Source organism: Aptenodytes patagonicus, chromosome 6 (assembly GCF_965638725.1).
Source record: "Aptenodytes patagonicus chromosome 6, bAptPat1.pri.cur, whole genome shotgun sequence".
In the NCBI taxonomy this organism is placed as follows: Eukaryota; Metazoa; Chordata; class Aves; order Sphenisciformes; family Spheniscidae; genus Aptenodytes; species Aptenodytes patagonicus.
In genome coordinates, this window is record NC_134954.1 from 27,969,636 (window position 1) to 27,986,541 (window position 16,906).

General features: G+C 54.0%; 2 protein-coding genes across 3 annotated transcripts in view; one reads left to right on the plus strand and one right to left on the minus strand.

Annotated features, from left to right (window-relative positions):
* Positions 1 to 5,694, plus strand: part of NGEF (neuronal guanine nucleotide exchange factor) — a 54,205-nt gene extending 48,511 nt beyond the window's left edge. For both annotated transcript variants that reach the window (XM_076341694.1, XM_076341696.1), the window contains 3 exons: positions 1,547 to 1,626; positions 2,083 to 2,187; positions 2,846 to 5,694. In XM_076341694.1, coding sequence (XP_076197809.1) covers positions 1,547 to 1,626; positions 2,083 to 2,187; positions 2,846 to 3,018 — 358 coding nt within the window. In that variant the 3' untranslated portion in view covers positions 3,019 to 5,694. The remainder of the gene's footprint in view (positions 1 to 1,546; positions 1,627 to 2,082; positions 2,188 to 2,845) is intronic.
* A 492-nt stretch (positions 5,695 to 6,186) lies between these two features.
* SNORC (secondary ossification center associated regulator of chondrocyte maturation) lies at positions 6,187 to 16,906 on the minus strand. Its single transcript, XM_076341702.1, has 3 exons — positions 15,990 to 16,906; positions 6,992 to 7,177; positions 6,187 to 6,325 (listed from the first exon to the last, which is right to left on the minus strand). Exons 1-3 carry the CDS (start codon positions 16,060 to 16,062, stop codon positions 6,216 to 6,218), a joined length of 369 nt encoding a protein of 122 aa, XP_076197817.1. The 5' UTR covers positions 16,063 to 16,906; the 3' UTR covers positions 6,187 to 6,215.

The window sequence follows — 16,906 nt, forward strand, 5'->3', positions numbered from 1 at the left end:
GAGGCAATTGCAGTTCTGTGCTTCTGCATCCTGTCCCATCTTCTAGATGGCCACAGTGAGTGTGTGATCCAGCACATGGCTTGCCAACAGGTCTTGTGCACTGAAATGTGATGTAGCAACTGCTGAAGACTGCTGTTCCAGAGCTGCAGGGATGATCGAGGCAGTACCGTGCACAAACTGGAAAACTGAAGAATTAGAAGAGATAAGTGCGTGCCTAACAGAGACTGCTGCATCTGTTCCACAGCTCTTGCAGCATTCATCTTGCCAGCTCTGAACCCATACAGCAATGACACCCTGCGTGGTGGCAGCTTGCAGCTAATGCCCTGGGTGGGCTTTGCCAGGAGCTGGCAGTACATTTGGACACAGCTGGTTGCAGGGGCAGGACTGGAGCGCAGCTGGGCCCATCACAGGCTGAGAGGAGCTGTGGGCTGTGGGCAGGATCTAAAGAGCCCTGCAAGGAGCTGCATGCAAGGCCAGCCTGTGGATAGGGCCACAAGCATGGCAAGACCTTTGGTTTGATCTCTATATGCCAATCCCCTCAGTGCACAGGGCCCGCATCCTGCACATCTTCATGGCATGAGGGGCTGCACTCGACCGGCAGCTGCAGGTGTTTTCACTGGTCCTTGGCATCGTGCTTCAGCCCTGAAACACAAGGTATTCCCAGCCCTGCAGATCAGCCTGCCAGCAGTCATCCTTCACCTCTCCCTTTTAGGCCTCTCTCCTCCCAGAAGACACTCCGGTGGCTTTAGATGTGTGTCAAGTTCAGGCTTTAAAACTACCATCTGAGAAGGTAGAAAGTTCTGGCTCTCTTGGGGCTGGGAGCACAGCTGGTCCTCCAGGCAGGAGCTGGAGCCTGTGAAGATGAACTGCCCTGTTTCCAAGTGGGACTGAGGGAAACCTCAAGGGAGCACCAGGCCTGAGGCTTCTCCAGCACCTGTGAAATCTTCACCCTCCTGCTGCAGGCCCAGGTTTTGCATAACAGCGTGCTGGATCTGGTGACATGTTCACACGAGTCTCTCATCTCATCCGCTGCGAAGTGAGCGGTACCCTTGATAGGCTGCAGTGTTCGTCTGCAAGTGAATTAATCAGCTCTGCCCTTTAAACATTCTCGCACAGCAGCTGTGGGAATAAATGGTCCCTCTAACTGCTTTTCTCCAGGAAAAACTGCTCCTATTGACCCAGCACAGCCAGGAGCTGCCTTTGCTGGTTAGAGCTCAGAGGATGCCAGGCCCCCCACCCTGCTGCTGGCTCTCTGAAGCCATGCTGTTCCCCAGAGGGTGATCCTGCTGCTTGTGGGGACAGCCAGCCTGGTGGCCCTGCCCAGGCCTGTGCAGCAGGGCCCAGGGCACTATGGCATATGTGACATCCCAACTGGCATATGCAAGAGGGCAGCTCAGCATCACCAGTGAGTCCAGGACTCCAGGGGGGGGCAGGCAGGAAAGGGCTATGAGAGGAGGAATTAGGAGCTCAGGGACCCCAGGTCTCCTGCTCAGCCACCCCTATGACTGTCTCGTGCTCACGGCCTCTGTTTGTCTCCCCTATCCAGGAGCGAAATGAAGCGCTGGATGATTTCACTAGCCCCGAACCGGAGAACCAAGTTCGTTTCATTTACATCCAGACTTGTTGGTAAGAGACACAGCATGGGAGCCAGGAGTTCTTCGCCCCTACCCCAGGGCACCTTATTCTGCCCTGATGTCACTTCAGCCCCAGGCCTGGGGCCTCTGCCGAAGCTGAACCCTCTCCCTGGGCTTCCCTTGCATTTCCACCATCGATACCCACTTGTCTCTGGGCCTGGCCCTGACCTTTCTCCCCTTCAACCTGGGCTGGGCTGCACCAGCACTCTCCCTTCCACCCAAGCTGCTCATGGGTGGCACTGTGGTGGTGATGTGCACCCGGCTCCCTTCCCCACAGAGATGGTCCCCCGGTCCCTGTAGCTGGGGCACCCCTTGGCCTCCGCGGGGTTTCTTACCAGATCAGAGGGACCATTCGCAGAGCTTGTGGTGCTACACCCACCCAAGCCACGCTGTCCTGCGGCAGGCTCCATCCCAGTCCATCCCTCACTCTTGCTCTGTTCCCTGGCAGACTGCCCGCAGATCCAGTGTGTCCACCCATACGTGGCCCAGCAGCCAGATGAGCTGTCCTTAGAACTGGCTGATGTCCTCAACATCCTGGACAAGACAGACGACGGTATGGGGGATGGGATGGGGATGGGCCGGGAGTCCCTGTGGAAGGGTGGGCTTTGCTCTAGGCAGGCTACTGCTGAGCAGACAGGAGGGTCCCTCCGGCCAGGGAGAGACCCCAGCATCGGCATCGCAGCCGAGGGAGCTCACAGCAGGAAGAGAGAGTTACTGCCTCCTCCTAACACTCGGCAAATCTAGGCTGCCCTGAGCTGCGACAATGCTGGCACAGCTACCCTGGTGCCGGCTGTGGGCCGTGGCAGGGCTGGCACAGCCACCCCAGATGTAACCCAGAGCTGTTCTTACCTTGATGATGCTTTGCAGCCACCTGGTCGTGGTCTCTGGGGCATGCTTGTAGCTGGTGGTCTCGGTCACATTGTGTCTCTGCTAGGGACCGCTCCTGTAGCATCAGGGGCAGTGGAGAGCACTCAGTGGCAGCAGTGCCTGCTTTCTGCTGGCATCCTTTGAGCCAGTTGTCCAAACACAGTGCTGCTCAGGCAAGTGGGCCTCCTTGGCTAGATTTACAAACTGGGTCCACTCCAGCACAGGCCTCTGAGCAGCTTCCAGAAAGCACTGCCAGCTCCGTAGGCTCTTTCTAGCACAACTGTCCCAGTGCAGGAGCAAGGGCCAGTCCTTCCCCATTTATGCCTGTCTCTGTCTCTGCTCAGGCTGGATATTTGGGGAGCGTCTTCACGACCAGGAGAGGGGCTGGTTCCCCAGTTCTATGGGGGAGGAGATCCTGAACCCCAAAATCCGAGCCCAGAACTTGAAGGAGTGTTTCCGGGTGCACAAGTCAGATGACAGTCAGCGGAGGAAACTGGGCAGCAGAAACCGCCAATGACCGCTGGCATCCCCAAGCATCTGGAGTGCCTCTGGGAGAGGGGCAGAGGACAGAGGCTACCAGCTGGGAGTATGTGGCGGTGGTGCTGTGGGCCATGGTGCAGGACCTGGTGTGCCAGACCAGGCACAAGCACCCCTAAACAAACAGACTGTAGTTCCTGGGCTCCCCGCCATGCTTCTGGTGGCACTGATCCTTTCCTGGAGATCAGTGCTTCGAACTGGCTAAAATAACCCCTTTCCAGGTGTTCTGTAAAGCCCCAAAGAGCACGAGCCAAACGGACACAGCCCAAAGGCCACCAGGTGCTGGCCAGCTGACCCCTGTTCCCCGCACACATGCTAGCTGGGGCTGGCTCAGGCTGCTTGGGAGAGGCAGGTGGCCACAAATGTAACTAAGCAATTAATGTTGCCCACTTTGAGCACTTACAGCTCGTTGCTACCTTTTGAGTTTGGGGCCCTCCTAAAGCAGCAACTTACAGGGATAGAAACTGAAGCAGAGGAGCTGTCTTGCCGCCTCTCACACAGCCCGTTGGCACCGCTGAGCCCCAGGAACTCCACCTCCCCAGTCCTGCTGTGAAGCCACTGGGCCTGTTCCCACAGGCAGACCCTTGATCCGCTTCCAGTCAAATGCTCTGAAATGCTCCATACCCAGTCCCGCTCCACCAGCAGCCCAACCTCGCTAGCCCTGACCCACATCTCTGCCCGCCTGATGGCCTCGAAGCACATCTGGGCCCTGCCCCATGACTCGCCCCCTCTTCCATAGCCGGCAATCCCTCCGCAGAGCCACTGCAGAAGCCTGGCACCATGGCCTTTCCTGGTTGATCTGGCACTCGCGGTCTCCGCTACTCACTGCTGCCGAGGCACAGAACAGGGTGGCTGTGCCAGCGTCTCCCCGCACACCACCACGTACCACGGGAGCACCAGCAGACCCAGGCTGCCATGCAGCAGGCGAGTGACATTACCCCAGGAGCTGTTGTCCCATGTGCTGTGGGAGGCCCAGCGATCGCTGCCTGCATGCTTGTAACCCACACCACCCAGTTGTGTGCACAACCTGCACGCACGAACAGGCTCACCTCCATGTATATATGCAAATCCTGCCTCCAGCAGAGCCAGATCATCATCCTTCCAGCTGTGGCACTGAGCATCGCATGAAGCCCAGGGCATGGCACTGAGACCAGCCAGGGGACAGATCCACGGCAGCTGCCTGTTGATCAACAGCCTCGCTCTGAACAGTCCCACACATGGCTGCAGCCGAGGGCCTCTTAGCTAAAGGCTGGTCCTGAGCTGTGGCCAGTGTCCATCAGGGAAATCAATTATTTGGCATCTTTCTGTAATACTGCAAAGGAGAGTCTTCCAGGCACCGTGGCCTGTGCTGCTGTACGCTCCAGCGGTGCCACGGTTGTGCTCAAAAAGGGGATGGAGAGCAGCCGCCTGCCAACAGAGCCATGCACCAGCCATGCGCACAGAGTGGAGGAGCACGGCTATGCTGATGGCAGCGTGGGGAGGAAGCAGGATGCCGGGGAGCCGCTGGAGGGGGGCTCTGGAGCGCTGTGCTGGAGCTGGTCTTTGGGCCACATGGGGCCCAGGTTACACGTGGGGGTGTGGCGTGAGACCGGACCCAGCTGAGGGAGGGCCGGGGCTGTCCTTGGGGCTGTCCATACTGTCACCACAGCGCTGGGATAGCTGGCCTGGAGTCAGCCCTGCACTAGGGGGGGCTGCAGCCAGCCCCCAGGACCAAACTGGTGGGAGCCACAGCAGTGAAGGGAGAGCAAAGGGGTTCCCCCCTCAGGCCTAGCTTCATGCCACCATGTTAGCACGTGACAACAGCCAGCAGGGCTGTGCCTGCCCCAGCCACCTGTAGCACTCCTGAGAGAGGGCCCGTGGGCAGCTTGCACCAGCTAGAGGCTCCCAACCACCTGCCAGCACCCAGCCTGGAGCAGGGGGCCAGGAAGGGACCACAGCCTCCAGTCTGGTGCTTTGAGATCGTTTAATGGGGAGACCTCAAGTCAGATCCCCCCCAACAGCACCCCACAGTCGGCTTTCTGAGTACAACCAAACCTCCAGCTCAGGGTCCAGACCTTGCAGCAGCCAGAAATTCTCTATAGCAAAACCCAGAGAAGCTCCAGCTGTAGGAGTCCTTAAAATTACCTGAGAAATCGCCACATCCAGATCCTCCAGCTTCACAGCACAGTGGCCAGCCCAGCCCAGGCACTACAGCCCCACACACCCGCCTGGGATGTTTCTCAAGGCACAGAAATGCTCCCTTACCCATCAGAAACGGCTCTTTTGCTAGTGGACGGGCTGACCCAGGTTCCCTAGTGCCAGGACGCTGGTTCCTCACTGCGTTTTTCTGGGGGGAGAGGGGCCCAGGGCTGCTGTACACCGTCCCATGCCCCAGACCCTCTTGCTCTGTTATGACTTTTTAGGACTCCAGAACCTAGGCACAGGCTGTGCCATTTTCAGGCACCAAGTGGCATCCAGTGTTATTTCCTCAGACCCAGCCCTGCACGCCTCCGTTTCAGTGGTCTCAAGTGTTGTACAGGGCCAGGCCTGGGGCCCACAAGCATGGGCTGGAGCCCCCCAGCCCCCACCGGGTTGCCTCAGCGAACTGAGGGGAAGTTCTTGTTGTCTCGTTGTTCTGTGTGATGAAATATAGCTGAGCAAGCCAGCGCCAAAGCAACACGCGTGTGTCTTCTTCCTCCCCCCATACCAACTGCTCGCCTCCTCCCCAGTCCCCTCCATTGTGACTGGTGGGGGGCAACTGACCCAAACACAGGGGGTGGAAGTAGGGCTGAACATAAACATGGGGTGGGGTGAGACCAGGAAAGTATGGGGGTGGTTTACATGAACTGAACAACCCGTTCCCAAGGAAAGCTGTGCAAGGTGATATCCAACACCATTGCCGCCACGCAGGCTAGACCAAGAGAGCTGCTGCCAGCTCAGACACTCACTGCTGCAGGTCCCTCCTGACTGCAGGGGTGACAGTGCCTGCTGTGGTCGAGCCTGCCAGGTCTGCGTGCACCCAGGGGATCCGCATGCTAAGAGCAAGGAGCACTCTGGGGTGCAGCTTTGCTGCCCAGCGCAGAGGCTGGAGTGCCCTTTGCCACATGTCTCCCCAGGGGGTCCCAGGCCGATGGGGAGCAGGAGCAGCTGAGGGCAGAAGACAGGCTGGTTGTGTTACAGAAAAAACTTTTATTGAGTTCAGGAGGCCGAGAACTTTCTCAGCGTGATGACGACCAAGGCCACAAGCACAGATGTACCCAGGAGGGAGGCGATGACAATGGCACCGATAGCTCCGGGCCCCAGTGAGCCTGCAGGGACAGAGAACAAGATGGCATGAGGTCAGCAGAGTCTGTGGGTCCCAGATGGGAAGGGCTATGGGATTACCCCCCAAACCCAGCACATCCCCAGCCATCAGGGCACATTCCTGCCCTGGAGCTCCCTGCAATGGTCATGGTGGCCCTGTTCCTATGTTCCCACACAGCCAAGGTGTGGTCCTGCACCCCAGTGGCATCGCATCCTTGTGCAGGGGGCTGGAGCGAGCCACTCGGCCCTTAGCCAGCTCCTGGTGACAAGGACAGCTACCACAAAGCGGCTCTTTGGCACTCGGCTTTCCTCTTACACCTGCACCGAGGGAGTTGCTTTGCTTGTTGCAGAACCGCATCACAACAGGTATTTGCTGTAGTTAGGAGCCAGGAAGGGGCTCACACTCCCCATTTAAAGAGCACGCTCTCACCCTGGAGCCTACCTGGGCTCGAGGCACTTCTTGCTGGTGCCTGCTGTGACGTGTTAGACCCAGGGCAGGAGGAAAGGCCTTGTCAGCCCCCTGCCAGAGCAGTGTGGCTGGGGACAGGCCACCTCTGGTAGCTCAAACACCTCCTGGGAGGTGACAGGCCCATAAAGAGCAACTCCACAGCGAGGACTTGCCAGGCTGCTGTGGGAACAACCCACAGGCAGCCCATTGCGCAGCCACATACCATCCCCGGCATCCAGCCGGTGCAGGTGGGTGGTGTCCTCGGGCTCCAGCTCGGAGGTGTACGGGGGGAAGGCAGTGGCATCTGAGAGCCGGGCTGCGGTGGTGGCAGCATCGAAGGGGCCAGCTCCGGAGGGCAGCTCGGGTGGCTCGTTCCAGAGGGTGGGGACTGGGCCCTGCGGATACTCTGCTGGGAGACAAGCACCCGCAGTCACTCACGGGCATGGGTGGCCCCAGCCAGGCTGCTGGTGACAGTGGCAGCTCAGGACAGGCACAGCTCAGCAGGGCCCCGGGCTCCAGCTGCCTGCCGAGTGCCCCGGGGTGGATGGAGGGCGACCCAAGGGCTGAGAAACCCCATGAGGCAGAGCCCTCCTCCAAGAGGGCACCATCTCCGCAGAGAGCCAACACCCAGAGCAGCTGAAGGCAATGCCTGTGCCCTGGGGTGAAACCACACTGCCACAGGCTTCTGTGGCAACCTGGTGTACACACAGCACACACAGGACAACAGGGAGCTCTCTACAACTGTGCAACCTCTGCTCCTACACAAACAGGCCCTGCATGAACATCCACAGCCAGTTTGCTCATGGATGCCTGTGGGACAAGGCTGGGAGGGGCTGTCACATTCCTGCAACAGGCAGAGGCCACCTGGCTACCTGCACTGGCCAAATTCGCAGCATCTCGGGGCCTTTCTGTCCTGCACCACCAGCCTACGTGGTGTAGGATGCTGGAGGCACTGGCACTGCGCAGGACATGGCTCCCCCACACGGGAGCCCCAGAGCCTTGACTTCTCTCTGCCCCACCTCCACACCGTGCCGGGGAGATGAAAGCCGGGCCGGGCTCTGTTTGATGTTACCATTCACCTCCTGTTATTTCTTCCCCCTGTGGGGTCAGGGACCAAACCAGAGAGCCCTCCCTGTCTGTGTGTGGCTGAGCCAAACGCTCTCCATCAATGCCTGTCTTGTTCAGGTGGGCCCCGGCAGGAACAGGAGACATTCCGCAGCTCCCTGCCGAAACCGCTGGGAATGTCACACTGGGATGGGGAAAAAAAAAAGGGGAGGGGGCGCCAGACCTAACAGCATCCAGTGCCAGGGCCCACCTGAACTGACATGATTGTTATCTGGGCTGAGAAAAAGGGCAGCAGAGGAGCCGGCACGAACAGCCTGGGCTCTCTGGGGCAAGGCACAGAGGTATTCCCGGCACCCCGGCTCTGGCACGGTGTCTCTCGGTGCACCAGGGGCACTCGGAGACTCGCCCCAGCACCATCCCAGTTCTCCCTGGCCCAGCAAGAGAGGTGGCAGCAGCACATCTTGGCAGCGCCAGCTCCAGCTTTAAGTACCTGGAGCCCTCCCTGCCTCCCATGGGCAGCTGGCACTTCGTGGGAGGAGAGCGCTGAAGAATTGGCACTAATGGGCTCCACCACACTCTGTTGTCCTGTAGGAGCCCTCCATCAAAAAGAACAGGAGGGCCAACACCAAAACACTGACCTTTGCTGCCTGTACAAACCCACTGTTAGGGCTTACCGCAGGGCTCACATCAAAGAGTAGCTCTCGCTGTCCCCAGAGCTACTCGAGGCTGCCTGGAGACTCGGGAACACAACAGGTTCTAGACTAGTTTTGGAAAGTCCTTCCTACATCCATAAAAGCTACAGGATTTTCAGCGAGACAGCTACCAGGCTTAAGTCTGGCCCAACGAGCAACGACAGAGACAAATAAACTCCCAGTTTGAGGCCTGTGCCAGTTCAGTCAGGCAGCAACACCAGCATACCCTGGCTGGCTGACCCACCCTGGGGAGAAGCTGGGAGTAGCAGTCCTCACACACTTGGTACATCTGTGGTCACTGCATCAGAGGTGGCATCTCAGGTCCCCAGTACAAGCATACAAGTGGTTCATGCTCCATGAGGGCTCCCCAGAAACCTGAGCCCTTTGCAGGGCCCTTCCCAACCTGTTCTGCAAAACCAACCAGCAGAGCTGGAGACTCACATCCCATCCAGAGGCTCTTCCAGAAAGTGCCATTTCCAGTGGACCTCTCTTCTATAAATTCTGTGGTTTAGCTACCAGAGGACAGATCAGGAGGAATACAGAATTTAGTGGGTAAATGTAGTTAGGACAACAGGGAAAGGAACCAAGCAGAGCTGGGGCTATTTAGTTAGCAATGGTGGCATTAGGAAGCTGTTGGTTTAGGCACAGACCAAACATACGTAACGCTTTTGAAGCCCCGGTTCCAGGCTGCTTTGGCAAGTGGAGAAACTCCACACAGAAGAGCTACACTCCAGCTATGACCTTCCTGACTGCGTCAACATCACCAGGGCCAGCACCAACACTGCAGCCGTTCCCATCTGGCAAGAGAACACCACGCTGGGAGGATGTCGTTGTTGCATTTCCCAAGAATGTTTTTCTCTCCAAAGCCAAAAGAGCTGGGTGTACCCTTTGCATCTGACCGGGGGAAAGGCGTTAGCTCAGATCATCTATAACAGATGCAGGCACCGTCCAGGGACACTGTAGGACCTGGACAGGGTCTTCGCAACTCCCCATTCTCGAAGGGACAAGGAGGGAGCGCTACCCCTTCCAACCATAGAGCAAAGGCTCTTTTTCTAACCAGACCCACAGGTCCCAGAAAGTCTCTCCTGTCCCCGGTGCATTTAATTCCTTAAAAATTTATTGCAGCTCTCTTTAAGCAGGGCACAGAGATTATTTTTGATAGCCAAGTAAGGAGGAAATAGTCTAATTTGTTTATGATCTCAGTGATTTTTAAGACCTGGATAGAGTCCTGGATGGCTTCTGGATATGTATTTTGTTAATTCCCCTCATCTGATTAAAACATGCTTTCAGTTCACCCTTACAGAAAGGGCAGAGTGTGCTAAACATGCATTTTCTGTCCCAAGTTCTTGTGGTTTTACCTTAATGGCGCTTCAACCAAGGGAAACACAGCTCCTTTCAGTTGGGTCTAGTGCCTCACTAACAGGAGTTGTCAGCTCAGAAGCAGCAGCAGTCTCGTGCACATGCATAAAGTGAAATACCTGCATCTGAACATCACCAAGAGCCAGGGCTTACTGCTGGGTCTCCTCTCTGGTTCCTGCACCTCGATGCTGCTAGAGCAGATGCCTAGAGCCCTGCAGCAGGCACACAGGGTGGGGGAACACAAAACCAAACACAAGCACCGTCCCCAGAGAAAGCTGCCATCAGGCAGGTCTCTCCAGAGCAAACTGCTGCAGCCTGGGAGAGTGCCTGTTTGTAACCAGCACTTTTCTTTCCAAGACTCACCTTTGATTTTCCCTCCTAAACTAACAGCTCATGTCCTCACATGCCTCCATTCCTGCCTGTTTGAGAAGCCCAACCGCTCATCCAACTATCCCCAAACGTCCAGCAGGTTTCTTTAACAACCAGAGAAGTCACATCTGCTCCCCTCCGCAGTACCCTGACAGTCCCAGTGAGCGCCAGCCACGCTGCCACTGGCCGAGAGCAGCAGATCTCTAACAGAGCAGCATTAAATGCCACACTCCCATTTTAGTCCTCTGGTAAAAGCAAGAAAGGCGAGGGGGAAGGACAGAGCTTGTGTTAGGTGCCAAAAACCAACACACGCACACTATTAATAAGGTCTCACATGTCTCGAAGTGAGACATGAGGGCCTCTTCCAGTCGCCTGGTGGATACACTCTGACTGGACAGGCTCTAAGTACAGGCGTGGGACCAGATTCAGGAGGTTCAGTTCTGTGCTGCTGACATTTTGTGTGACCACCGCAAGTCCCTCTCCCTCCTGGGCTCAGTTTCTCTGTGCATGAGCAGGAGACCAGGACTCTAAATATGATCTACAAGAGAAGCACCACCAGAGCAGCCAGGCCTGCCCACCTGCATGGTTACTGTTGTCCTGACTGCAACGAGGAGGACGTGGTCTGTGTGCCTGAACGAATGCCTCTTGATTGACAGCTCCAGCCCAGCAGCAGCCTTTCACAGGGAAAGGGCAAGTTACACGAGACCTCCACAGCCTTGGGGCAGGGCGCAGCATTTTTTTACTTGTGCAAAAAACCCAAACGCATTGCAATCTCGAGTGAGGGGGTGCAATCAAGTGTTGGAAACCAAATATCAAAGACAAGGTAGCACGTGGCTTTCCTGTCCACTCAAGAATTTTGTAGAAATGAAGAACTACCAAGAAACATGCTCAAAACATCATCCATCACAAGACCAGAAGTTTAACATCTGGGTGAGAGCGCTGTGCATTAGCTGTGCTGGTATCAGTCTTAGGACCAGTCCTATTCTCTAGGAAAACCCACCTGGTGCACTCGTGTGGTTTGTTGGCCTCGGAGCGACTCAGCACAGGCAGCAGGTGAGCACACGGAGGGGCTGCCAGGCTGCTGACACACATGGGTAACCCCACCACTGCTGAGGCTTCGTGCCACAGTGCTGGGTAGTCTGAAGGGAGAGAAACCTTGACCCCATGGCACAAACAAGCTCTCCCCTAGCATTAACCCTGTCTCAGCACTGGAGCACAGACTGAGGGCAACTGTTGCTCCACAGACTACCAGTGAAATCCACTTGGTAAAAACACAGCTTGGGAGCACTTAAGAGAGAGACATGGAATAATCTTACTTATTGGGGTTTTACAAGGCAAAGATGGAAGCCGGAAAAAATGGACTAAAAGTATTTCAGTGTTTTGCAACAGGCCAGGTGGAGGATGGCACCTCTTCCTTCCCATATGTTGACACTACCAATTACCTTATTTCAGGGAAATAGCTATACTGCACTGCGTATTCTCCCTCTCTCCAGCACAGGTTAGTTACAACTGAGGCCAGGAAAAGGGAAGAAAATATCAGAGTAGCTACGCTATAAAGAAATACACCATGAGTTTTCCGAATGATGCAGGGACCCACCAGGACTTGAGTGAGATCTAGAAGGGATGACGCCAAAGGCAGCTTGACAAAACGGCTATTTCCATGCTCAGTGAGAAGGAGGTGGGGTGAGCTGCCAGCACAGAAAAAATGGTAGCCCATACCCCAGATACTCGGTGGCTGAAAGACTGGAAAGGTCTCCACAAGTGATAGCTCTTGAGGAAGCCGATCAAATCTAAAGGATCCTTCAAGATACCCCCAAACAACCAGAACCTCCTCATAGGCAGACTCTGCAAGATCTCAAGGCAGGCAGATGTGGCCACCTAACATCTTCCTCCCTGGAGATCAGCCACCAGTGATCAATACTCTTCCTTGCACAAGCTGGTTTCAGCATCTCATCATCCTCACAGCCTGTCAATAGGAGATGACAATGAGACTTTCCTCCTCCATTGGGTGACAAGTTTATGCTTACAGTGACAGAAATGAGTGCCTCAATAGGACACAGATGCTCGGTGGTCCTGGGAAAGAGGCAAGGTCACCCACTGCAACCTGAGCATTGCACACAGTTTCTTCAGTCACAACAGTTCACAGGTCAACTTAATGGCATCCAACTCCACTGTTCGCATCCTTTTCAGAACCTGAGAGCTTTTTCCTTTTATTCCACAAGTTTTTGTGTCTTCACATTACATCAATTACAATGAGGGGGAAAAACTTAAGGTTACCTCCTGCTTTCTGGAGCACACTCTCCACCTCCAACCCAGTAACCTTAGTCGGAAGCTGATACTAGTGTCAGTAATTTATAAGGAGTGTTGGTGCAGAGCAAGGTTGAGTAATGGTCTACAAAGACTTGCTGTTAAGTCTGGACAGACCTGTTGGAACAACCACATCTTTTTAAGAAATTTGCCTGACAAAACCTATTTACTACTTCTCACATTCTAATACTTGAACTTTAAAAAACTTTCTAATAATCTTTTAGTCTCCTGTTGTTGAGAATGAAGACACACGAGTTGCTACAGAAAGATGTCCTTAGACAAGGTCTTCTGTACGTTTTCCTTTAGCACAACATCTCCTGCTCTGCTGCTTTCCCCCCCCATACGCATTCTGATGTGCTACTGCAGTATAATATATTTCCACATTAGCTCAAAACAAGGAAATTCATGAGCCCACATCAGAGTTTAGATACCAAATATATACAGGATTCAGAAGCCAAGGCCTTGCAAAGGCTTTTTACTAACTTCCACTTCACTTGGAGCTCTGAATCCATTATATGAATTGAAACTGGTTTTGCCAATAGGAAAAAAATAAAAATCAACTCTTCATAATCCTCCTGTGCTCTAGGCCCAAGCACCACTTGGGTTTGGAGAAAGTGGAAGCGGAGAGGATTTTGGTGTGCAGAAAGTCCTTGAACTGGTCCTCTGTTTCCTGTTGCACCAAGATGACATGAACAAAGAGGATTAAAGACTCAGTTGTTTCCCCATTTCTGCCAAATGGGATATTGGAAAGAGCTCAATACCTTGGAGGAGAAATTCACACTTTCTCCAGTCGCAGAGCCCTGACCACACACCATCCAGGAAACCAGACTGGCTAGGCAAGAAGCCATATCAAGGTACATGACCCACCGGCACCCCAAAAGTGCTCCGACTCCTACACCCAGATGGGAACCTCAACTGCCAGCAAGATCCTTCACATCTCACTGAACTCCTGAGCACTTACCCGAGGGTTTTGGTACTAGGTAGCTCTGAATCACTGCCGAGATAAAATTAAATCCAATGAGGAAGGGAAGACTCATTCTGGACCTCAGGTCTGCATGGCCAGCATCACCTGCAGCCCTGTCCGAGGCAGACTCCACTTCTGCTCACTGTGGAGGGCTTTGCTACGGAAAGTATGAGGTGCCGAGGCACAAGGGCAGGGGCTGGGTGAACTCTGAGGCCAGCAACAGGCTGTCCAGCCCCAGGTAGCCACAGCAGGCACAGGGCCAGGGCAAGGATGAAAAGAGGCCTTCATAGGGAGCACAAAGGGCAGCCTGTGATGTGCGAGCGCCGGGAGCTCGCGTGTGGAGCAGTGCAGAGCGTTGGGGTTCTGATGAATGTTAAATAAACTTGTTTACAGAAAGGCAGGGCTGCATGTGTATGCACAGAGACCAGAGGGCTGTCTGTGTGCCCTTCCCTTCTTTGTCTGCGCAAGGCAGGAAATTTCCTTTTCTAATGGGGTGAAAAGCAGAAAAAATTCCACTGTGCACTAAAAGCCCCTGTACTGGGGATAGGTACGTCTCCACTCCTAATGCAGCAGAAAATCGTTCTGCTCCTGGGATGACTTACCGTACAGGCTGGTTCCCTGATGCCTGGCTTTGAGGTAGCAGACAAGAACAAACTTAAGATGGCTCAAGCCCCTCTAAAGTGCAACTGAGAGAAAGCATAGAGTCTCTCCTAACGCCCCAGGATCTGAATACTGGATTCATCAGTACAAAGCTGTTCAAGAGCTACTGGCCTCGCTGCGTGAGTGCGACTCACCCACTAAAGGAATTAAGTGAACTTGGGGTATCTCACAGGAGCAAAGTGACACAGGGAGGCAGCGACAGTTTGGTACAAACCATTGCTGCAAAGCTGAGCCGAGAGCAAGTACACAGGAAAGCTGGCAAGGCAGGAGACAGCAAATATGCACTGAATATTGGAAGCTTAAAATAGTGTAAAAGAAATCCTAACTTGGAGAGGAAGCAGATCAAAGTTTCACTGGAACTGAATCAATTTCTGCAGAGTGAAACAGACTGTAACAGTTAAGTCAAGACCTTACCTGGTTTTGGGGAAGAGCACTGCCGCTGCTTCTGGGAGCATGAGCAAGCTACAAACTGAAACTGTGCTTAAGTGATTAACGTTCCACCACACAAAAATCAAAGCTCAGGGTTTGACAAGGAAAACATCCACTTTTTAGTGCTCATTTCTTAGTTACTTTAAAGGTTTCCCAGCAAGGTGCCCTACAAGGGGAGGATCTGTGGGGGAAATACCAGCTACAGTAATTCTGTTCTTGTACCCGCAAATGTTCCAGCTAGGTGCAGCGATAGATTCCCCTACCCATATGAAAGCTCCTTTAAAAAAGAAATAATTTCGTTTGCTAGAAGGCTGGCCAGGATCCCCCTGCTAGGCAAGATGCTCAGAACAAAACTGAAAGGGAACTGCAATCCAGCCTTGCTCCAGGTCTTGGAAGGCAGGACAAGAATTTAGGAAAACAAGCATTATGCTCTTGCCTGTTATCTTGGCCTGAGCCATCCCTTCACAGCCTCGCCTGCACTTAAAAAAAGAGGCTTTGAGGGAAGCAGTTCCTCGTAGGAGTTTCCACCTGTATGCTCAGAGCCCATCTATGGAGTCGGTCGGGAAGCCAGTTTTCCATCATTTGTAAAACCCATCTCAGACCAGGCAGCCTTTGAGGCTGACTGTGCCCTCGGATCCCCTCAGCCCACATAGCTGTGCTGAAAGCAGGAGCAGGTAAGGCTGAAATTACTAACCACCTCCTTAAAAAATAGCGCCTCACAGAATAGGTGTCTCACACTAACATTTCCCATCACCTTGCTGAACTTGAATCGCAGCCACGTACCTTCCCAGTGCTGCTGCCTGCCTCGGTATACCCAGCTCTAGACAGAAACTCAAACAGCTTAGATGCATGCCTCAGCTTTTGACTGAGCTAAACGTTTTCATAGACACTTTCATATTTCTACTTGCAGCAGCTGTGGTGAAGCGCTCTGCTGTAGCAGAAAGCATAGAAGGAACCAGAAATTGGCACACATGCTTCAGCCAGAGAAAAATGTTTCTTTTCACGATTGTAACTTCTTCCTACCATCAAAAGCTGACAGATAACCTGTCCCATCAGCTGATGAGAGCACCCCATCTACCGTTGACTGATCTGTCTACTGATCTACTGTCACTAATGCTCATGGAGGCGCTACTGCTGTTCAGCTTAGGAAACACGACAAAGGATTTTCTCCATTTTCCCCAACAGAAACATGGTCTCAGGATGGAGAATATATTCTTACTCACCACCAGGCACCAATTCCAGAGCTAGTTTCCATAAATTCAATAAATACTTATGGATGTTTTTAGGGGAGGGAGAGGAGGTATGCAAGGAGAGAGAGGCAGGTTAGTAAAAGATGTCCATGTTTTTGGGCTTTAAATGCAAACAAAGCTCCTTACCTGCCAGCACAGCAGGGACCAGGATGCCACACAGCATTAGCAGGACCAGGCGAAGGACTCTGTGGTAGGGCATGGCTTCCCTCAAGAAAAGTGTCGGCAGGAATCCTTAAAACTCTTCAAAGTACGAAAGAACTTGGGAATTTCACTGGTATAATAAAAACTTTGTCCAGTCAGGTAAAAAAAAAAATTTCCTTCACAACAGCAGGTGGACACAGAGAGTGCAAAGCCCAGCAGAAACTCACTCTCTCGGACTTCTAGAGCACACCTCCTCCTGAAGGCAGCTCCACCCTCTAAAAGTTGTGCCTAAAACCCCATAGGCAGCCGAGCCATTAGGCATCCGTCACCCTGCCAAGCCAGCACACACATGAACGGTTGTTGGCAAGCCCTTCCCAGAGGACGTGGGGATGCTCCTGGAATGCCTTCCCTCTGGCCAGCCATCCCGCGGCATGGGAAATAACACAGGAGCCATTGGGGCAGCTAACCCCGAAACCAAGCAGACTGCTCGAGGGCTTTGCCCTCTCCTCAGTGTGCAGGATGGCAGTGGTCTTTCCAGGGTGGGCACAGCGAAAGAACAAGGGCCTCAATCTTTTGAGGCTAAAACGCTCTGAAACAGTGCCAGAGCAGCTCCGTGGCATCCTTGTTTTCCGGGTGTAATACTTACAGAGGTGGACTAGGAGCTGTGTGTGGTCTCTGCTGGCAAAACTGCCTGTTAAAATCTGGTAGGTCTTCCAGGAGAGTCGCCTTTGTCAGGCAAGGCCAGCATCCTCCTCGTATCTGAACTGCACAGACACTACCTCCTCCTGCAACCCTCTGCCACTCTGTCCCTCCCCTCCAAGTGGGCTTGTGAAAAGTTCACAGCAGAGAAAACTGAGGTTTGTTTCAAATCACATTTGCACCGATAGAGACTTGGGAAAGGA

What these genes read in the sequence shown, in the direction of transcription:
- SNORC (XM_076341702.1), bottom strand. Translation starts at nt 16,062, where the DNA reads ATGCCCTACCACAGAGTCCTTCGCCTGGTCCTGCTAATGCTGTGTGGC. An exon ending in GGTCCCTGCTGTGCTGGCAG is followed by an intron (nt 7,178 to 15,989) that starts GTAAGGAGCTTT and finishes CTTGTCTCCCAG; the next exon opens with CAGAGTATCCGCAGGGCCCA. An exon ending in CCGGCTGGATGCCGGGGATG is followed by an intron (nt 6,326 to 6,991) that starts GTATGTGGCTGC and finishes CTGTCCCTGCAG; the next exon opens with GCTCACTGGGGCCCGGAGCT.